Below are 20,970 nucleotides of genomic sequence, written 5' to 3'. Positions count from 1 at the left end.
AATGGGGCCGCAGGGTCACAGCGAGTCACTGGGGAGCCTGAGAGGAGATCCAGCTCGAACTGGCCTGGTCCAGCAGACGCTGCTTTCAGAAAGGTGTCTGGTTTACAGGCAGCAGTGACATAACCAGAGTCGGTCGCAGGGTCTTACATAAAAGGCATGTCCTAAAGAAAACAAAACAGGCTCTTCAGGACATCATTCATCACGATCAACACGCATTGTTTGTGCAGATATGCAACAGGTGCGCCCACTTCGCCGCGTTAACGCTCTTCAGTCACTTTCGGCGTGCAAATGAAACTTTGTGCAAAGCTTGGACGTTTGGAAGGTGTTTTCCTAACTGAGTGTTTATCTGAGGAATATCTTCAAGAAAAAGCAAACGACAAACAACAGAAAGCGCGTATGGAAAAGACAGTGACGCTTTGTACATGAAGACATTTCTTTATTGTGACACAGAAATCTCAAATGCCATCTGATTCTTTACATCTGTATAATCCATTTTAGATATGTTAAGTTTCTGATGTGCAGAGGTAAGACAGTAAAAGTTAAGTTAATGCAACCATAAATAATTGTAATAAATATCAAGTAAATGTACAGCACACATTTTATCGCAACACTTCTTTGTATGGATATGTCCTTTTTATAACCTTATCTACTCCTCCCGGAGGAGGAGGAAGTAGGAGAGAGAGAGAGCGTCCCTGTTAGCAGCGGTATAATCACCCTTCAAAAAGAACTGAACCGAAACTCGCAAGCAATGCAACAATCTGATGTGCGTCCAACATCAACTCATCTGTGGAGTTCTTCAGTTCTATCCAAGTAAAATGGCGATTTTACTCACACAAGAAAACATGTTTCACCATGAGTAGAAGAAATCCATCTGAGTACAAGACAAAGGTGATAAGATTACTGGTATTTCCAAAAGTCTTAAAAAATAACAACACAACAAACCGGATATCCAACAGACATCGTCTAGTTTGCTCAGTTTTAGAATCTTTTCCTGGAAGAGTAGTGCAAAACAAAAAGAAAAAAAGTATAAGGTGAATTAGCAATTAATAAAAACTGCAATCAAACATAACCTCAGTCTATTTACACTGTTTTTTTTTTACTATTTAATTTTTACACAGCTAAATGTTTGGTTATGGGTAAAAATGAACAAAAAAACAAAAAACAGCAGAATGCCAAAATCTTCTCTCAAGAAAGAAAACTATGAAAAGGCAGAACTCAAGATGATCTGCCGCCCCTCCCCGCACGCGTGTGTGTGTGTGTGTGTGTGTGTGTGTGTGTGTGTGCGTGTGTGTGTGTCGGGGCGCGACGGGGTTGTTGCACATTCAGTAGCAGTAGCACACGAACATCGTGGGAGAGAAGCTCACGAGAACGTCATCTCCTCCGCATTTTCACAAAGCAACGCAGGTTTCACAAACCCGGAAATGCAGTATTATCAGAACCAGCAAGCGTCTCCAGTCTACCCGACCTAATCATCCCGCCAAAGCTACTCGGATATTCCAAAAAATAATAATAAAGAAAACTAATAACTAACTAATAAATCAATATGACTTTTTTAAATTTTAGTTTATTTTTCTTTACTTTACACGACTTAAATACCCTCTCTGCGGAGTCTGGGATAAAATGTATTCGGTTTATATAGGCATAAGTTCGTTCGTCCATCAGCAGTTCATTTTTTCTCAAAACAGGCGGTAAACTACATAACATCCTGTACAGCACGTGTTCACATCTTCTGCCTGCTCGTAGCTGACGTGGTCAAAAATAGGCAGCGTCACACGCTTTGCGGTAGCAGTCGCACCTCCGTCTCACACGTACGAATAGCATTTGGGCCTTTCTTTTCACACACGGCCAGCGTCGCCCGCCAAAGAGAGGCTCTAACAGCGAAGGCATGTTTCAGAACATCACCCCTACAGAGGGGAGGCAGAGGGGAGACAGCTAGGTTAAGCATTAAGGAGGGTTGATGCTTTGTTTTCTTCACAGATTTGCAAAGTTCAGCAACTCAGAGTAGAGCTTATGTTGCTGAGACATCGCTTTAAATACTGCTAAGTGTTACTGCAGAAACGGGCTTCAGTCCCTCCGATAAAGGTCGCGAAAGGGAAAAGGTGAACAAAAATTTAAAAAAAAAAAAAAAAATCACAGTCATTTCAGTTCAATGCCTTCCTCAAACTCAGTGCAGCCAGAACAGACGTTAGCAGCGTCAGTGCCGGTTCAGATTATCTTCCCTGAATTTCTCACAAAAACGTGCATGAAACATAATCATGAATTATGTGTAAACTGTAAAAGAAATAGAAAAGAAGAGAGCAGATGAACATGCAAAGCTTTGCTAGCCTAAATTAAATTAAATTAAACTTGTGTTTTATGTGTTAGGAGCAGCAGAGCATAAAGGAGAGCGGTCTGTCTCAGAGGAAGGTCCAGGAGTGTGTGTGGGGTGAAAGGAGGCAGGGGTCAAGAGTAAGACCGGTGGGTGGGTGGGGTTCAGGTCTACACGCTTGGGAAGCTGGGGTTGTCAAGTCGATTTAGCCGCTGAGAGGGTCCTCGCGGTAGTGGATGGCGTATCGCAGTTTCTCCAGCATCACATCCAAAGAGGTGTACTGGGGCAGTTTCACCATGAACATACAGGTCTCCACGCGAATGTAGCGCGAGTCTGGCTGACCTGGAGAGGAGAGAAAACAGGACGGTGCATTACAACGCCTCTCGTTATGTGCCTTTACCACTGGGGCTTGTCCCGGAACTGTGCGGCGTTAGCGATGATAAGCTTGGTGATAAAAGCACGAATCTTATCTGCGGGAGAAGCAAGCAGACTGTTTGTTTTAGCCCGTGATTTAAAAGAGTGACTCAGGAAATAAGGATGAATCCCACTTCTGTGAAAGACTGAAGGGATGTGAAGTTCACACATCAGAAATCCGACATGATGTCCTCCTTCATATGTCCATGATACAAACCTCTTCATTTACCAACAGTCACACCATGTCAACATGCTCAAAGTCTGACTAAGGCTGCATGTCAGGACGAGCGGCTTTGACCGTCACTATCAGACTGTCAGGCACAGATAACAGCCCTGAGGAAGCCTTGTTAGCCATTACCTGCAGCTCCATCAGGAGGGGCAATCTTCATGGGGTACGGGGGGACGTGGGCCGTGTCGGGACCCCCATCCTTGCAGGGGCAGGTGAATGGTATGCGCTCCTGGTTGCAGGCGAACTTGATGAACTTGCAGAGCTCCTCTTGAGTGAACATTTCCAGGGCGGTCCAGAAGAACTCAATGTGCTGGTCGGTCTCCATCAGACCCACCTGATACATGGTGTGAGCCTGCAGAGGGACGGAGCACGGCATGACTGTATCAGACTAATACTGACTAATCAATCGAGGGGCTGAAAGAAATTTAGTTGCTAAATAGTTTGTCATTCTTAAGGTAAAAATGTCAAACATTTGCCGGTTCCAGCTTCTTAAATGTCAGGATTTGCAGCTTTTCTTTGTCATTTCTGATATTAAATGAAGAAACTCTGAGTTTTGGACTGTCGGTTGCCAAAAGAACCAACATGAAGAGGTCACTTTGGGCTTCGGGCGCCTGTGATGCGAGTTTTTCCACACATGAAAGTATTAACTGTTTACAAATTAAAACAATAAATCGATTAACCATGAAAATTACCTGCAGATTCATCGATAATGAAAATAATCGCGAGGAGCAGCCCAATTCAACCAAATTTATTAGTTACCTTAAGGAACTCCAGGTTGATGTAAGGCAGGCCGCAGGTCCGCAGCTCCATCTCGAGGGGGATGAGCACGGTGAGCAGCTGCAGGGGGATGATTGAGCCGAGACCTGCACGAACTGCCGTCATGCACTCCACGTTCTGCAGCTCCCTCAGACGAAGGCTTCGCACCGCCCGCGCATACACATCCTTATTCTCCCAGCTTAAAACACACACACACACACACACACACGTACACAATATACAAAAGAGGAAGACATCAGACTATGCTGAACTGGGTTTAATACGAAGATATCTGCAGTTTCAAAGAATTCACAAGAAAAGCCAGAGTGCATGAAGACAATCACCTGAGAGTGAGGTTGCGACCTCCTGGACAAAGCTCCACCTCCTCGCCCGTCATAGTGACATAGGTGAAGGTGCAGCAGGGCCGGCTGGGGGAGTCGGGGCTTTCTCCAGAATGGTGCTGAGAGGAGATCTCAGCACACAGGGCCTCCAGCTCCGTCTCATCACTCACCTGCAGAGTCGGACAACAGAGGTCATGTTAAGCTTATTAGAGACATTGTATAAGCAGGGAAAGACGTGAGACATACACTTCTGGTCCCTGACATTTTCAAACTTTTTGACATAGTTGTAGGTGAGCACATCAGCTTCCTGCAGGTCCTGCTCTGGGTCGAGTGACTCGCCCACCAGACCCTTCCAAAAGGAGCCCAGAAGATCCAAAGGAAGTGGCACATCTGCACGGATGGCTATGCCCAGAAGCTGACCAAAGAAGTGCAACAACTGTTCCTCTGCATAGCTGATAGGGCAGGGTGTCAGGATGTACTTCCCCTGAGGAAAGCAAAAACAGAGAAAAAGAACAACTATCAGGCATGTGATTAGCAAAGGACAAAAAAGTATGACCTATGGGGATCTGCATGATTTATTTGGGTTGCATTTTCAGGTCCTAAAGTCCAAAAAGTCCCGATTAACACAGAAAAACCACATCCCTGAACAATGATTCATATGACACTATCTGTGAGGAACTTTGCTGTGCCAGATAAGATTCTTAGAGCCAATCCAGACTGGGAGACATATGCCTTGCGAGAAGAACAAAAGCGTCCAAATCAGGACATACTGAGAACATGTCCGACACAGAAGCCTTTACCTTGTTACGGTTGGCTGCAGCACTGGGGCAGGGGAGCAGCAGGGAGAGAGCAGAACTCTGTAACTCCTTACACACCTGCCACAGGAAATGTCTGAAGGAGCCACCTGGAGACAAATTCAACAAAGATACAGTTAGGTTCATCAAGTAAAAGACTGTAAGGCAGTACAGAAAAAGATGTGAAGGACCGAGTCTAACTTGTGCCATGAACTTCCTCTCCAGTGAAGCGGATGTTGAAAGCGTAGGTCGGATCTCCTCCACTGGCCAGTTTCACACAAAGCTGGGACGAGGGAACGCAAGACAGCTGGCGAGCCGCCTGGCAAAAATATGTGTTCTCTGATGATCTTATCTCCCCTGAAGGGCAAAATCCAGACACAAAAGAAGGAAAACGAGTCCAAAGATTAAGAACAAGAGATATGGAAAGCTCAAAAGCAACAACAACAGCATGTGAACATGTGAAAGGAATGGATACCTCCCACAATCTCTAGAGGGTCCAGTGTAATCTCTGGTGCAGCATGGTCAGCAGTTCGCTGTACTGTGGCATTCAGTACTCTGTTCATTACAGTGACTTTAGTGTCGTAGAAGATTAGACCTGTAACCAGGGGAAAGAGAAGATGAGGTGATTATTGTGAAGGATAAGATCGGATCAGATTCATTTGTTGGACATTTCACATGTTTTCTAAACAGGTCAAGTGCAAACATTGTCATCATTCACACCTTTGGCTTCACATAACAGAGCTGCGATGCTGTTCTGATAGGTCTGTGTCTGTCTCATCTCCACCAGTGGAAGGAAGAAACTCTCCAGGGTGTTGTTGAGGGACTGCAGCAGAGCAAAGCGCAAACGCAGGCTCTCCACGGGCACATCTGAAAGCACACAAAGGATTTCACACACTCAACCACAAAACAACTAGGAAAGTATGACTTACAATATGTACCAACAGCGCGTTACATTACGGATGGCAATACGTGCACTGGATTCAGACGGCATTATTACTCAGAAAGGAGGAAGAGAAGAACAATAAGAGTTTTGGCCTTCAACACTCTTGGTCACTTCAACTCTTTTTCACTACACAGACAGTACAAAACAAGTAGCTGACTTACTGAGCAGACAGGCCACACGAGGATCAGCCGAGTCGCTGGGGTCCAGGTACACTTCATGGGGATGTAGTCTGGCCGGCGTGATAGCCAGGTGACGGCAGAGCCTGTTGATGTACTGGACCAGTGCCACGTCCATTTCCAAGCTCCACTTCCTGCAGGCCTTCTGGGCGTGACGAGTGTCTATACAGGTGCACCTGGTACAGAGCAGAGCTGCTGTTAAATACCAACCTCTCATAAAGTTTAGTCACTTAAATTAATGACAGGCACCAATTTATAAAAGATAAACAGGGCTGAAAGTGAGATGTAGTGAAATAATCTGTGGTCAGGGCTCATCTATAAATATTAGCTAACCATCTTGTTTCTCCAGCACTGATATATATATATAAACATGGATGACGTGTCTCCACTTCCTGCCACTGTACAAAAGTGAAGCCAAAATATCCTGGATACAAACACTGCCATCTCATTTTGATCCTTTTTACAAAAAATATAGAAACTGCATATAAAATATGAAGATTTTATGCTGTATTACAGTTACATGAGTACCGGTAGCTGGAAAATTCTAAGTTGCACGTTCTGCTTGGATAATACAACAAATCAAAAGTTATTTTAGGATAATTCTGATAATTTAATAAAGGTTTAAAGAAGACACATTTTGCCACGACAGAACAACACGTGCATGTGACAGTATTCCGCCAGTCTGAGTGCCGGTTACTTGTGAACGTCTCCCCAGTCTCACCTTTCAAAGTGGAGATCATAACCACAAGCCAAAATCGCCCTCCAGACACTACGGATGTCCTGCTTGGCACGGTCAACAGCAAATTTATGGAAGCCTTCCAGCGTCAGATACTTCTCCTCCGGGACTACGGAAAACAGAGTGGTGTGTGAGACAGATCATGGTTTCTGGTTTCAAAACAGGACTCAGATGTATTCTTATAAGACAGAAGAGCATCATGGTACGGCCACATGTTACCAGAGTGCAAGGTGATATCTTTACATCGCTATCTTTGTCTGACCAACAGTAACTTACAGTTACATAAAACAATGAGAAAAGCAGAAAAATCCTCACTTTGTGCCAGTGGATTGATCGGTTAAATGACTCATTATTATTATTAAACCCAAATTTACAAAAGGGAAGGGGAGCAGAGCACAGTCATTTCTGCACACATCTACGGGTATTAAGCAAACTGTGCTGATTTAGCCGTATTCAGCGATGTATGCAGTCGTGTGTGAGATTACTGCCAACCTTCAGTTTTCTTTGCAGGAGATTTTTCCACATCTTTCTCTTCAGGTCTGGACTTCTCAGGAGATTTTGGCTTCAGTACTGTCTTCTTTTCACTCAGTGCAGTCCTGGCAGAGAGAGCAAATTTCATTCAATTATCGTGTCAAAGTCGACATGTGCTCGTGCTTCACAGTGTTGTGTGGACGACTCACCTGACACTGTTGAGCACAGACTTTTCCTTGGTGGGAGGTTTGGTGATGGGCCTCTTGGTGCTCACCACCTTGCCTTGGTGCTGTTCTTTTCCTGCTTTGCTGTACTTGTTCTTGTTGGGCTTGGGGGTGCCATATTTTCTTAGAATCTGATACAAACAAATCAATTTGACGCATGTGAATGTGCATATAGTACTAAATGTTAATAATTCATTTGTGGTCGTGGACCTCAGAGGTAAGTAGGGGTCAACGGCCACGCAACATCTGAAAATCAACTGTAAAATGGGAGCAGTGGATGTTTCAAGAATACCTGAGTAAGCTGGTCCTCAAGTACTTTCTTTGGAGGCCTAACGTTGGTGAAGAACGTGTGCAATAGGTTTCCAGGGGTCTGAGCGTTGATCTGCTCTTTGCTCAGGTAAATGTCAGACACTTTAACTGGCTTGGCCGGTGTGAGGCTGAGCATCTGCTCTGAGTGCACACAGCTCTTAAAAATATCTGTGAGGACATCTCGAGCTCCAGGCACAAGCTTGTCACCTTAAAACAAGGAGCATTTAACATTAAAATTTAATACTGTCAGAACTGTCACTGTGTAAAAGCAGGAAAATATCCAACCAGAGTCAAACACCAACCTCTGACCGTCTTGTCCAGGAAGTAGTCTTCGAGAGCGGAGCTTCCCTGCGTGTCAAACAGGCTTTGATTAACACTAGAGGCTGTGAGGATCTCTTCGTTGGTCAACTCCATAAGCTCCTCTTCACCTTCTAGACTGGACAAGCCAATCAGGTCACTGCTGTTGAAAAGACTGGCACGGATTTTTTCCACTTTGGCCCGAGAACGCACCTATAATTAACGAAAGACAGACAGGAGTTTTTCAGAACAAAACAAAATCAAAATGGTGTAGATTCATTATGGTGCCATTAACCAACCCACCTCAATGACAGCATAACCCTTGATGGGCCTGGCCGTGACTGCATTGCTCTCCAGCGAGGTGACAGTGTGCATAGAGCCCCCATCGGACACAGACGGTGTTTCAGCACTGTCGAGAGGCTCCCCAAAGCTGCCAAGACTCCCCAGGCTTCCCGTGCTACACAGGGAGGTATCTAGACTCTCCTGACTAGAAACCGTCTGGGGGTCTTGGGGGCCCTGCGCGGGGTACGTAACAGCCGAAGCTGCTGCAGCGGAGGTCAGAGTTGGAACAGCTAACAGTTCTTGATCGACAGAAAGTTCACTGGCAGTGCGAGAAACTCCCTGAGAGGAGCTGCAGATTGACGTCTGGCTGGTAGAAGCTGAAGCGCTCACACTCATTGCTGGAGTCACGCTGCTGGAGCTGTCGGGACTCTCAGGACCTCCGCTGCTGGGGAAGGAGCGCTCAAGTTCAGGGCCTCCTTTGCCATCCTGAGGGCTAGAAAGTCCAGCTCCAGTTTTGGTCTTCTTGGGGTCCTCTTCCTGCACAGGAATGAACACTTCATCTTTGAAGAGGCCTCCATGTGCGTTGCAAGCCCTTCGGATAGCATTTCGAACCACGGCCTCCTCCAGGTGCGTGGGGATACCTGAGAGCACCAGCAGGCGACTGTGGGCAGTGGGGCCCACCAAGGCCTGGCAGGCATCTGTCACCGCATCGCTGGTCACGCTTAAGCCCTGCGGGTCCTTATTGGCAAGATGTCGAAGAATCATCAGTAGAGTAAGGCAGCGGTGGAACCACAACATGTCCTCAGGTTTACTACCTGCCATGTTCAGCAGGGCACTGTCACTCTCCGACAACCGTGCACCGCCACTTCCCCGTTTCCCTGAGACTGCTGCTGCCACTGCCGCTGCTGCTCTCTCGCGTTTCATCTTCACCTTCTTACGTTTGGATAGGAGACTGGGGCTCTGTGGCGTCTGGCCTGGAGACGATGACGAAGATGAAGAAGAATCACTAAGGTTAGGGGCACTGGTGGAGGACAGGGCTCCCACTGAAGAGCCGCCAACATTGAGGGGAAGCGTCACTTCTGCCACAGCCAGACACACCTCCATCAGAGCATGGAAATAGGTGGAGAACCGGCTCTGCTCTGCTCCCAGAGCCAATGCAATGCCTCCAGATGAAGATGCCCCAGCTCCAGCGCCTCCAGTGGTCCAACCCTGAGTCTCCCGGTCATAGAGCTTTCGAAGTTCTGTCTGCAGTGCCATGAGCACCGCGAGGCAGGGGTTAAGCAACAGGGCAATAGAGCTGGACAGACCGGCAGGGCTCTTGCGCTGCTCCAAGTGGTGGATCTTCCGCAAAAGCTCAGCCAGCAAGTGAAAGATGAGCTCTTTGATGGAGGCAGCCAGATCAGTGGTCCAAAGTAAACCACCTAAAATAAGAACAATGACAAAAAACAGGAAGGTGAGATTTGGCTAAATCTATATTCATGTTTGGTATAACTTACAACTTTGATTTAGAAAAAAATAACAGCAAATATGTGATGTTGATGTGATGTTCAGATTCAAAACTCAAGACACAGGCTCTGTGATAATACCCCTGTATTGCCTGAATCCAAGATTGAACCAACAGAAATGAATGACTATTCAAGGTGTCTGCAATATGAGTTCTACCCCTGATGACACTGTGATTCACTATCAGAAGATCTGGAAGGCTGTCAGGGGTAAGAAAGCCTGAGGAGGATTTGACCCAGAAGCCCTCAGATCTTTATTGATCATGAGCAGATAATAGTCATGTTTAGATGTTTTTATAGATTCATTTTTTACATGTATTTAAAGATGTGCTGTATAGAGTCAAACAGAAAGGATTATTAGTTTTCTATGTTTTGTCCCAGTTGTTTAACAAGCAAGAGTGGAAATGAATTTCACTTTCACTTTCTGCTGTTAAAAGCAAAGGAGGTAAACATTCCCCCGTCCATATGTTTTGGAATCATCAAACATCACCAAAAACAATTAAGTTGAACAGTCTGAACGTAAAATGTCACGTCTGTATTGTATTCAAATGATGAAAGGACGAAAATGATTGGCAAATCATTGCACTCTGATTTTATTCACATATTAAACAGCATGGTCACTTTTTGGTGTCAGGGTTGGATCTGCATTATGCATTATATTTAAAAAACCAGAGCTGCCTCTATCTGCTTTTCTGACTCTGTGGAGTGGACTGCTGATGTAAAGAGACTTAACAGACTGGTTAACAGGACCAGCTCTGTCCTGGACGGCCCTGTCGACCCAGTGGAGGCGGTGGGAGAAAAGCGTGTGACAGCTAACCTGATGGAGCAGGACAATCTGCCAGCACTGGCAGCTCCTCCAGTGACATATTGTTTACTGATTTAATATATTTGCTTTTTTACTGATGCTTCTTCATATTTCACTATCCTCTTCGCTGCTGTAAGAGTGTAAATTTCTGTGGGATTAATAAATGATTATCTTAACTACAACTACAAACAGGTTCTATAAGGATGATCAAATTGTTGCTTTAATCGACGTTCAACCTACCGAGCAGCTCTACCACCTGCAGCAGCACAGACGGCGGCACAGTGTCCAGCTCGTCCTCTGATCGCTCGCTGCTCTCTCCCAGCTTCCATGTCAGCAGCTGTTCAGCAAAAGCCATGGCCAGAGGAAACTCCAGTGGCAAGGAGTGCAGCACCAGTACAGCACCAGGAGGGGGCGACACGCCTACCATGACAAGACGATGGAATATTCAATTCACTTTTATCCATGACCTGATAGGCTATTTTTATGAGCAGCCTGTATTAATTTCCTTTCGGAAGTTAGATACTCACCCAGTTTGATGTGCACCTTATCAGTGGGTATGATAACAGAAGGGTACTGGTTAGTGGTGGGAGGGGGAGTAAGGCCTGTGTTGGTAGGAGAGGCATCCAGTGGATAGCAGACCGCCTCCATCAGATTTAGCTGTCCATTCCTACGCACTTTGTGACCGAGGCCATACACCATGACTCGAGCCCAGGGAGCCTTGTAGAGGCTGGAGCTAATGGAGTGCAAAGTACAGGAGAGGAGAGGAGAGGAATTTGAAAACTTTGACAGGAAATGGACAAACCTGAACCAAAAAGGTTCCAATACTTCAGAGGAACTCACTCTTTTCGGCAGCCCAGCTGGCTCTCCTTGCAGGATACAATCACAAATGCAGCACCTGGAAAACTGACGTCCATGCTAACCTTTGACTCTGTCACAGGGAACTCTTCTGATGTGAACTGCTCGGGTGCATTCTATCAATGCAAACAGGATTATGGAAGATTAATAACTGTACAAACTGGGTAGATAACCAAAGACAAGGTTATAAAATTAATCACAGGCTGGCAGAATTTACCTGCAGGAAGCAGCAGATCTGCTTTGTGAGCTCCAGCAGGCTTTCCTCTCCTTGATGCAAGGCACGGGTGATCGCCACTGTCAGCCACTCCCGGATGGGCTGAGCATTGCCCTGGTAGAACAGTTCTGAAGGAGAGCAGCTTTGGCCCTGGAGGTTGTGAAGCACCGACTGGGCCAGGAGGATAGAACTAGAACTAATAGTGCCATCTGCAGGAAGACCAAAAATCAGAGCAATCAGCACACAAACACAAAAGGTCATTAACATCACACAGACAGATCCAGTTATTCACAAGAATAAGACTAATGCTCACCAGGAAGGGGTGGAGCCAGCAGCTGATTAGATAGCAGCTGGAGATGCTCTAAGGTGATGTCACGGATGGCAGGTATGTGGAAGAGGCGAGTAAAGGTGTGGGGATTCTTGGGAGCGAATATGTTGAGCAAGGCCATGCGGCAGTATAACCGAGCCAGCGCACTCTCACAGCGAAGCAGCTCCCTGCAGCAAAACAGTAAAACATGTTTTATTTTAAGCTCTGATGCAGGATGCACTGACGTTATGCACGTCCCTATTAGTTTCATACGTTACCTGTGAATCTGAATGTTGCTGCTGTCCAGTGAGACTAAGCCATTAGCTGCAGTGCGTCGAGATCCTGCAGGTGGACGCTCCAGCATCTCAATTGGATACCAATACCTCACTAGCACCCCCTCACTGCGCAGGTAGGTCTCCACCTGTACCAGCTCGTTCACCTGGACAAGGTAACAAATACTTACAGAGGTTAGGGTTTTATGTCACACCAGCACCGCTAGAGTCTACAAACAGGCAACCAGGGCCAGTTATTTGCAAATTTAAATAAAAAAAAGCCACAGGCTTCTTCACACACACACACACACACACACACTCTCTTCCAAGCTGATGTTTGTCCTGTTCTCATTACAATCATAATTCAGCTGAGGTTTGCACCAGGGGAGTCACACAAGGAGTGAACCATTAGGTATTACCTGTTTTATAAACATGAGTTTGAAGAACAGTTCTTTGATTAGCAGAAACATCCTCTCATCCTTAGAAATCTCTAAAGAGGAAGGTGACTTTATAATTAGTGTAAATATAGCAGCAAACAAAGTGAGGAGCAAAACGAAGTTGTACACTTGCTGTGATATTACATGATTATTTCAGGAAAATTCTTTGCTGGAAAAACAAAACATTTGCGCCCAAAGAGCTGGTATGCGGCTTCTTCTTCGTGAAATGTTTAGATTCGCTGCTTTGGAAGAAGAATGTCGAATCAGTCCAGTGTGTGATTTAGGAGAAACAGAAAATGAGAATCATTTAGCATTTTACAGTCTACTATACAGGAAAATTTGTCACGTTCCATTTGATGATATAAGACATATGACTGAGATTAGGGCTGAATGATATGTCAAAAAAAATTGATTGAGATTGTCTCAAGGACATTCCCCTTATGTCTGGTGAATATAATTTGTAGGCAGCCTCATCTCTGCAGCACCATTTGTTTCATTTATTGTGGTACGTTGTGATACACTTTATCTTTGTCAAAAAGTCCCTAACTGAAATGATGAATATGACTCACAACCACTGAAAAGGCACTTAACCTGGCAACGTATTTAAAGGATGCATAAACTCAGGAAGAGAACCTTGAATCTATGAAGTTGAAGAGCGGGAGGCAATGATGAGGTGATGATCATCATGATGATTCATTCATATTTCTTGCTATTTCTTTTCCTTTCTTTTTCTTGGATTGACTATTTGAATTTATATGTGAAAGTCATTCAATACGCAGAGAACAACATCAGGTTTTGCACTCACAGAGTCCACATCCAGCACGACTCCATGCAGGCCAAAGGTCTTCAACATGCCCCGGATAGCAAACTTGGGCAGAGCCGTCCCCCCTGTGGTGCTGTTGGTATTGTTGCTGTCTGGACAGCGGATGACCACAGTCAAGCCTGCATTGAGAAGCCAGATTATCACACAGGTCAGTTCATTTGCAGAAGCCCACAGACGGGTTTAACATGAAGAGTACAACGTGTCAAATCAACAGTTTTGTTGTTGTGTTCACTTACGATGAACTGAAGTTGGATCATTTGGATCTGATGTGTGTGCTTTAAGTATAGTGAAGGGGGTGAATGGTACCTTTGCGAACTTTGTCAATAGTGAACTTGTTGGCCTCATCTTTGATATCCTCGATGGTAGGGAGGTAGAGGTCACGAGGAATGCCGCCATTCTCTTCATACAGGAACTCCACTGTCTGTCTTGCAATGTCAACCATGCCTGCCGGAGATAAAGAAGAAAAAAAAAAGTCAAAGCTGCCCTTGTTTGACCTCTGTTAAAACTTGAAATAAACACAGGCTCAGAACAGGGATGATTTAGCCAATCTTTCATTTAATAAATAAGTTATGCTTTAACTCACTAAACAGATTTTGCCAATTGGTTTCATGACAAACTCTAATTACTCCACTTTGTTCTTGTTAACAGCTGTAGAATGATTCAAAAAGTTAATGGAAACTCAATGCATGTTTTGTCTGAATATAAGCTTCTGCATTTTTGATATTTCATCAGTTTTGTGAGTCGGGGGGACGCTGTGCCAAAAAACATGAAACCCTCTTTTATTCTGTGTGGGATTCAGTATTAAAAACTGAAAAAAAATTTAGGACCTGTTGCTGCATCACTTTTAATGCTTGTTCATGACCCCTTTAACATAAGCAATCTTTTACTGACCTCTACTGACTCCTCGTATTGATCAAAACATGCTGAACAGGCTAAAACATTTTGGTTTATGCTGATTTGTTAAATGTTACACTGGAGTATTAATGATATTCTTTCACTCTTTACCGAGCTGCAGAGCTCCTTTGATTTGGTCCAGGCCAGATTTCCTCTCAGCCTCGTTACGGAACCGCCTACGGATGGTAGGGAACACTTTGGTCTCCCAGGCCTTTACCAGCAAGGCGTAGTGGTCCTCCTAACACAATCAAACATACACCAAAATAAAATTAGTACAAGCTCTAAATTATATTGGAGGTCATTATTAGAAGATGAGAAGTGGAGGCCCTGCTCACTCTTGGGACATCATCATCATCCTCATCGTCACTCTCATCATCCGCGATCGGAGGAGGATGGGGGTCAGGACCAGAGGTGACCAGGTTCTCGTAGCTCAGCTCAACTTTGTAGTGGCACGATAGGTCACTGTTGTACTCTGCAGTAGCAATAGGAGAACAGAAAAAGTAGGTTTAACAAATGTTACCAAGTGGAGTGGGAGACAAAACGGATCATTGCATCAGAGGAGAGCAAAACCAAAGAATGAAAGGAAAGGCATGCAGGATAAGGCTGTGGTGAATTTAAGGTGATGAACATACGTTGCTGGGGCACTGCCACAGCGGCAATCCGACAAGGGGGTCCGTGGGAGCCAGAGTCAGAGGTAACGCTTGCACCTGCGTCATTATCACTGTCTGAGGCCATAGCAAAGGGCAGCGCTTCAAAATTTGCACTTATTTCCTCTGCAAGGTCCACACACAGGTCAGCCGCGTTTCTGTGTGCTTGGCCTTCTGCGTATGCAAATGGCCGGCTTCCAAAGTTAGCGCGGATCTTTGAGTTCTGCATAAAAAGGAACACATTACATTAAATTAATGCTAAAGAAAAAACACATCAGTGAAAGAACAGGATACAGTAACTGTCAATGATGACCCAAGCTATAGTTAGAGATATATACAAGTTTATGTTAATATACAAGGTTTTCAAGAATACTTTAGTCTACAGAAACCCACCTTTTTTTGAATGTGTACCAGAGGCCACATTCCCCCGGCTACATCCTCCAGGATGGGGCTGAGCCGCTGGCCACAGTAGGTAAAGTAGACCCTGCCTTTAGGAGCCTGACCAGGTGGTGGAGGAGTGCCCTCAGAACGCTCCCAGCCTATTCCAGCCACATCGCCTGTATTAATATAAATGTGAAGTCGCATTCTCATTAATGACTCAGAGTTAAAAAGGTAGGACATATTTTGAAACATACCACTGAAAGAGCTTGAGTTAAGGAAGCAAGATATGCTTGCAAAATATCTGAATATATCTGAAAGAGCAGCCACATAAGACCCAGTGCTTTTAAGGAGCTTGGTTCAAATCCATAACATGCATTACTGTATGGATTTTTAAGATGACTAAATCAATCAGAAGAGAGAGAAAACTGTATATGAAGAAAAACACATTTTATCTCCTGTCTCACCAGGAAGTAGCGCCACATCCAGTCTGACACTCTTCCACTGCAGCAGACTGGAGCCATTATAATGCACTGCCCTACCATTACTGACACACAGACAGACAAACAGACAGACAGACAAGAGACAGACACAGAGGAACAACATAAAGAGAAGGATAGCAGTCAGCACTCAGAGGCAGAGCAGTGGGAAAAGAGTCTCTGAGTTATTATGCAGGTGAACATACTTATGGAACAGGCACGTGCCCACAGGGTTGGTCCACGCTCCGTCTCTCTTCTCTGCCTCTGTGGCAAAACCAAAGGACACAATCGGACCACTGTCCTCCTCAGAGTCTCCATAGGAGACAATTTCTATCTCCCAGTAAAAGGACGGGGCCTGCAGGGGCAAAGAGAATTTAGAGGAAGACCGCTGCAGTATCAGTGCATTAGTTTATCTCACTAAGACAAGTTCAAGCAAACTGCAACGGCAAATGTTAACATCCCGCTGTGATGTGTCCACCTGAATTGGTACAGGACAGGTGGCATAGATGAAGGTCCCTCTGGGCAGCCCTCCTCCAGCACTTGGATCAGCCAGGAAGGTGACAGAGGTCAGACGCGACGAGAACATGCAGGCACGAACCGGAGGGAACACTCTGGATGGACACCAAGTGATCTCCTTGGGCTGATGAGATGAGCACATCAAAGGGATACGGAGATTTGAGATGCCAACCAATCTGCCTGCCTAATCAAAATGTCTTTGAAGATTTTTGAGTGCATTATGGGTTGTGAGTTGCAGCGATATATGATTTTCCTACTATAATTATCTTTCCTTCTTAACTTTTGAAGAAGGTTTGCTCTCTTTGACAAGAGAAAAGCTCAGTTTTTCTGTCTCTGCCAAACTGTCTCTGTTTTTCACCTTTTTCTAAGATAAATGTGTACTTTAGGAGTTCCTGTGTCATGTTTATGTATGTGTTTATGTAATAAAAGCAAAAAAAACACTAAATATTCAGTAACTCCTACCTGACGTCTGTCCGTCTGCAGTGGTGGCGGAGGAGGCCGAGCGCAGTCCCGATACAGCATTCTGACTCTTTCACACTGTGCCTCGACCATGCCAAGACGCTCCCCTGCAAGGGAGGGCAGAACGAATGACGTATTACAGAAGTACATTTCACTGTAAGTTAAATATTTTGGGTGCTCAAATGCCAGGATGCATGTATGCTCACCAGGACTGCATTCCTGTGCAACCAGGTTGAGAACCTCAACAGCAGCAGGACACTGCTGGATGAACTCTTCACAGAAGGAGCTGTCCTCCAGCAGCTGTGCCATCACTAGGCATGCCCTGAAAACCATTAAGGAACTTGTGATTTTTGTTCAGTCTATGACTTTCATCATATCACATAATCAGGGTCTAAAAGGGTGCCAGGCGTCCACATTTTAATTACAGCAGATTAAACATAACAGTACTCAACCTTAGATCATCAGTGAACAAACAAGGTGAAGCTGCACAGAAGCTGAAGTGAGCATTTGCATGAGTGTTTGCTAACCTGGTTCTGATTTCAGCCAGCAAGCGTACTGCAGCCATGACGGGGCTGGAGCCATCTCCTGTAGCTGGTAGAGAAGTGTGAATGGAGAGACTGCCCTCCTGTGGCAGAAGCATTGACTGCACTGCCTGGACCACCTTTTCTGTGATTGAGAGCTTATAGAGGGGGAGAGCCTGGTGGGGGCGGAGATATGAGTGAGACTCAATGTGACATTTTTCCTAAAATTAAGTACTGTGTTGTGTTCAATGCTGAAACTCATACCTCAGATCTGGGTGTGCAGAGGCGGGATATAGGCACTGTCAGGATGTCTGAGGCTTTGCATGCTCTCCTGTACTCGCAAGAAGGGAACTTGACTGTAGCGATGCCCTCCTGCTCATTGATGGACATAACTATGCCCACACTACCCAGCACTCCTTTACCTACCACCTGCAGAACAATGAAATCACAGAATATATGTGCCAATATTTAACATTCTAAAGCTTAATGAATAATGACATACTGTTGGGTTCAAATGTATAGTATTTTCTGATTTCCCTCCCTTAACTAACCTGGACCTCAGAGCCAATCTTAATAGTTTCTTTGAAGCCCCCTAGGGCACAGAGTGCAGCAACAGCTTGTCTGCCGATGGCCTGCAGCTTAGCCAGTTTCCTGCCACTGCTGCTCCCATTCTCCAGAATACTCTCAGCATACTTTCCCAGCTGAGGGATAAACATCAGGGCTCGGGAGAGAACCTACCATACAGAATCACATCCATGTCAGGCCAGATAGCTCTCATTGTTAATTACTTAATTAAATTAACTTAATTGTCATCAGCAATCAGTTATTAAATCAATGACTCAATCAATCAGTCACTGAAGGCAGACACATAATAGTTACTTTTTCAGCAGTGCTGGTCCAGATCTGAGCAGTGTTGGACTCGGGGGCAGTGAGCAGGCTATGCAACAGAGCAATAACTTCGGCAGCCATACTGTTGGCAACATGGCCACTGATGAATGGCCTGACAGGGTCCGACCTGTTCAAGGTAAATATAGAGGTGAGAGGAAATAGAGTTTGACCAGCAAACACACACATGATAAAGAAATCACATAAACAAGTGATTTCAGCAAATCTGGTACGGTAGTCGTTTGTTTACTTACCTGGCCAGCTCAGCGTTCCTGTCCCTACAAACAGCGGTCTGAGCAGTTTTCTTCTTGTCACCTGTGGTGATGCCTCCAGCAGTCTCCTGGGCTAGAGTCTCCACAGGTGGACCAACACTCACTATCAGACCAGACTGGGCCCACTTGTTGGCTTTCCTCAGGGCAGCAGATGCCTCTTCTGTGATCACCTCACAGCTGCCGCTCTAAGGAAGGTTTAAAACAGGACATCAGAGATAAGAAAGGCGCTTGGATTAAAGCTACATCAACACGCGTTTTCATTTTGTGAGAACATGCTTTTAAATCCTGGGAAAATGTGTTACTGTACCTTTGTCATATCTCTGTCCATCTTTACCACCTTTTCCATGTTCGCTCCTGTGCCAAGCCGAAAGGGACGTCCCTCTGAGCTGCTGCATAGTGGAATGGATAGACGAACAATTGTGCCATGAAAACCCAGACTGAGTTTACTTATATGACCAGAAACAGAGATATTAGGGACAACCTCACCTGAGAAGTGGCTGTAGAACCTCATGAGATGACTGATCTTCTCTCTTGTGGATAAAGATAGACAGTTTGCCATCAACTGCCTCTCCCTCCTCCCCGACATCATCAGACTTCAGGGCTCCTTTGGAACTGGCACGGGACAGACTGGTGTCTGGCTCAGAGGAGCTGGGGGAGAGCAGGGTCTGACAGCCTGGTAAACAGTGAAGATTGTAATTATTAAGAATTAGCAGGAGAAAGCAACTTCATGACTATCCAGTTGCTTGTCTAGTTTAGCATGTATTTGCTGCTTCAGTTTTTCAAAAAAGAGCATTTTCTTACAAGGACCGTCCACTACCACACACACATGTATTTAGTGCTCCTGTGTAAGGGAAACCAACCTGGTACAACGTAGTCCGCCAGCTTGGCCAGCAGCAACGCAGCAATACGTGAGGCAGGGTCGTTAGCGTCCTGCTGTTCAGCGTCTAACGTGTTCATAGAGTAGCTCCATGAGGGCAGGGCCACGTTACCACAGTCCTCCACACTCATGAGAGGCAGAGCAGCTCGGCACAGCTGCAGGATGATGAGTACCAGCTTTGGAGAAGGTCTCTGGTCAAGCAGCAAAGACAAAAGCTTGGAAACACAAGCTGGCTGGCTCAGGATAGCTTTCCCTATGTGGCTCCTGGAGTCCAAAACAAAGGAACATGTACAAGCATTGTATAAATACACACACATAGTATATACAAATACAAGACAGTGTACTTGACCACATACAAACATAAGACAACATTTTACCTGGAGAGGTCATTGAGCAGACTGAGCACATCCTGTAAGGCATCGTTACCAGCTGCCTGATTCCCGCAGCACTCTGTGGCTCTGGCCAGGTGATTGGTCAACAGGCTGGACACCTGCCGTGCCAGACCAGAGTGCACTGCATCTGTAGACCCACCTTTAAAACAGAAAAAGATCTATTATCACTATAGAATACGAGTAACTTTGTAGTGTGCAACAATTTCATCTGACCATGTAAAAAACATTAATGATCTTTTTATGCACTTGACCAGTTGATAATGAACTATATAACTATATATACTACAAGCTCTTCTTTCCTGCCCTGTCCTGGTATTTTATTAACTTTTCTGGACTAACACAAATATACTGAGCTTCACAGCTGTTCACAGATGATGAATAAGAACCTACAAGCATAACATACCTTCCACTTTTTCCCACTCGATGCAGCGGTTAGCCAGCACCTGGAAAGCAGCCCAGGCCATGGTGGCCACTTTCTGCTTTTTGGTCTGCTTCTCGTTTGAGCTGCTTTCCCGTTGACCACTTAAACTACACAGTCTGTCCATGAGCTGGACCAGACCACTCCGAACTAGACACTGCTCCTCACTCCTACCACAGTACAGGTGAAAAATCAGGGTAAGCAATCTGCAGGTTCATTATGACTGAGTAAAATCAAAACAAAGATGAACTATCTTGCCTGGTGTAGGGGATTGTGCAAAGCAAGCCAATACTGTTGGCACATGCTATGGGGTAGCGAGCACACAGTGACACTACTGACGTCATGGTCTCCCCAAAGGCCTCCTGCACCTGCTCTACCATTCCACCACAGGTCAGCTCCTCAATCCTGCACAGACAGCACACAAACACAGAGGTACAGAGGTTTATGTGTGTAGTGTATGGTGTTGTAACTAGTGTTTACAGCTCCCACCTCTCACCTTGGGCCACCTTGCAGTACCATAGTGACAGGCCCCACCAGGTGGGTGACGCCGCCAACTCTGACAGCAGCAGTTAGCAGCTCCCTCATATGAACGAGTGCCTGCTTCCGCGTGCTGCCACGTCTCCAACGTGTCTGCGCAGCAGACAGGAAACTGCTGCTTGACACCTACAGGAATTACCAGGATAAAAAGGTGTCAGTGTGAGACCAGAATTCATCGACTAATTCTTGCGTAGGACAGT

At 45.5% G+C, this 20,970-nt stretch overlaps 1 protein-coding gene across 2 annotated transcripts in view; it reads right to left on the bottom strand.

Annotated features, from left to right (window-relative positions):
* Positions 1–419: 419 nt before the first annotated feature.
* Positions 420–20,970, bottom strand: part of LOC124058071 (probable E3 ubiquitin-protein ligase HECTD4) — a 38,548-nt gene continuing 17,997 nt past the window's right edge. For both annotated transcript variants that reach the window (XM_046386929.1, XM_046386930.1), the window contains exons 32-76: positions 20,730–20,896; positions 20,492–20,638; positions 20,219–20,403; positions 19,801–19,954; positions 19,407–19,687; positions 19,033–19,219; positions 18,854–18,935; positions 18,529–18,731; positions 18,269–18,404; positions 17,941–18,123; positions 17,654–17,818; positions 17,396–17,565; positions 17,075–17,190; positions 16,872–16,975; positions 16,372–16,533; positions 16,100–16,248; positions 15,882–15,961; positions 15,430–15,593; positions 15,022–15,259; positions 14,725–14,861; positions 14,501–14,627; positions 13,802–13,939; positions 13,478–13,614; positions 12,242–12,402; positions 11,970–12,151; positions 11,660–11,865; positions 11,428–11,558; positions 11,115–11,320; positions 10,828–11,007; positions 8,302–9,701; positions 8,004–8,211; positions 7,685–7,908; positions 7,378–7,523; positions 7,190–7,293; positions 6,683–6,806; positions 5,947–6,137; positions 5,563–5,709; positions 5,318–5,437; positions 5,044–5,199; positions 4,849–4,952; positions 4,311–4,532; positions 4,052–4,218; positions 3,711–3,906; positions 3,081–3,303; positions 420–2,650 (exon numbers count right to left, since the gene is read on the bottom strand). In XM_046386929.1, the coding sequence (XP_046242885.1) occupies positions 2,514–2,650; positions 3,081–3,303; positions 3,711–3,906; positions 4,052–4,218; positions 4,311–4,532; positions 4,849–4,952; positions 5,044–5,199; positions 5,318–5,437; positions 5,563–5,709; positions 5,947–6,137; positions 6,683–6,806; positions 7,190–7,293; positions 7,378–7,523; positions 7,685–7,908; positions 8,004–8,211; positions 8,302–9,701; positions 10,828–11,007; positions 11,115–11,320; positions 11,428–11,558; positions 11,660–11,865; positions 11,970–12,151; positions 12,242–12,402; positions 13,478–13,614; positions 13,802–13,939; positions 14,501–14,627; positions 14,725–14,861; positions 15,022–15,259; positions 15,430–15,593; positions 15,882–15,961; positions 16,100–16,248; positions 16,372–16,533; positions 16,872–16,975; positions 17,075–17,190; positions 17,396–17,565; positions 17,654–17,818; positions 17,941–18,123; positions 18,269–18,404; positions 18,529–18,731; positions 18,854–18,935; positions 19,033–19,219; positions 19,407–19,687; positions 19,801–19,954; positions 20,219–20,403; positions 20,492–20,638; positions 20,730–20,896 (8,547 nt within the window). In that variant the 3' untranslated portion in view covers positions 420–2,513. The remainder of the gene's footprint in view (positions 2,651–3,080; positions 3,304–3,710; positions 3,907–4,051; positions 4,219–4,310; positions 4,533–4,848; positions 4,953–5,043; positions 5,200–5,317; positions 5,438–5,562; positions 5,710–5,946; positions 6,138–6,682; positions 6,807–7,189; positions 7,294–7,377; positions 7,524–7,684; positions 7,909–8,003; positions 8,212–8,301; positions 9,702–10,827; positions 11,008–11,114; positions 11,321–11,427; positions 11,559–11,659; positions 11,866–11,969; positions 12,152–12,241; positions 12,403–13,477; positions 13,615–13,801; positions 13,940–14,500; positions 14,628–14,724; positions 14,862–15,021; positions 15,260–15,429; positions 15,594–15,881; positions 15,962–16,099; positions 16,249–16,371; positions 16,534–16,871; positions 16,976–17,074; positions 17,191–17,395; positions 17,566–17,653; positions 17,819–17,940; positions 18,124–18,268; positions 18,405–18,528; positions 18,732–18,853; positions 18,936–19,032; positions 19,220–19,406; positions 19,688–19,800; positions 19,955–20,218; positions 20,404–20,491; positions 20,639–20,729; positions 20,897–20,970) is intronic.

The sequence above is a fragment of the Scatophagus argus genome, chromosome 4, assembly GCF_020382885.2.
Source record: "Scatophagus argus isolate fScaArg1 chromosome 4, fScaArg1.pri, whole genome shotgun sequence".
In the NCBI taxonomy this organism is placed as follows: domain Eukaryota; kingdom Metazoa; phylum Chordata; class Actinopteri; family Scatophagidae; genus Scatophagus; species Scatophagus argus.
This window is presented reverse-complemented; position numbering and strand designations above follow the sequence as displayed.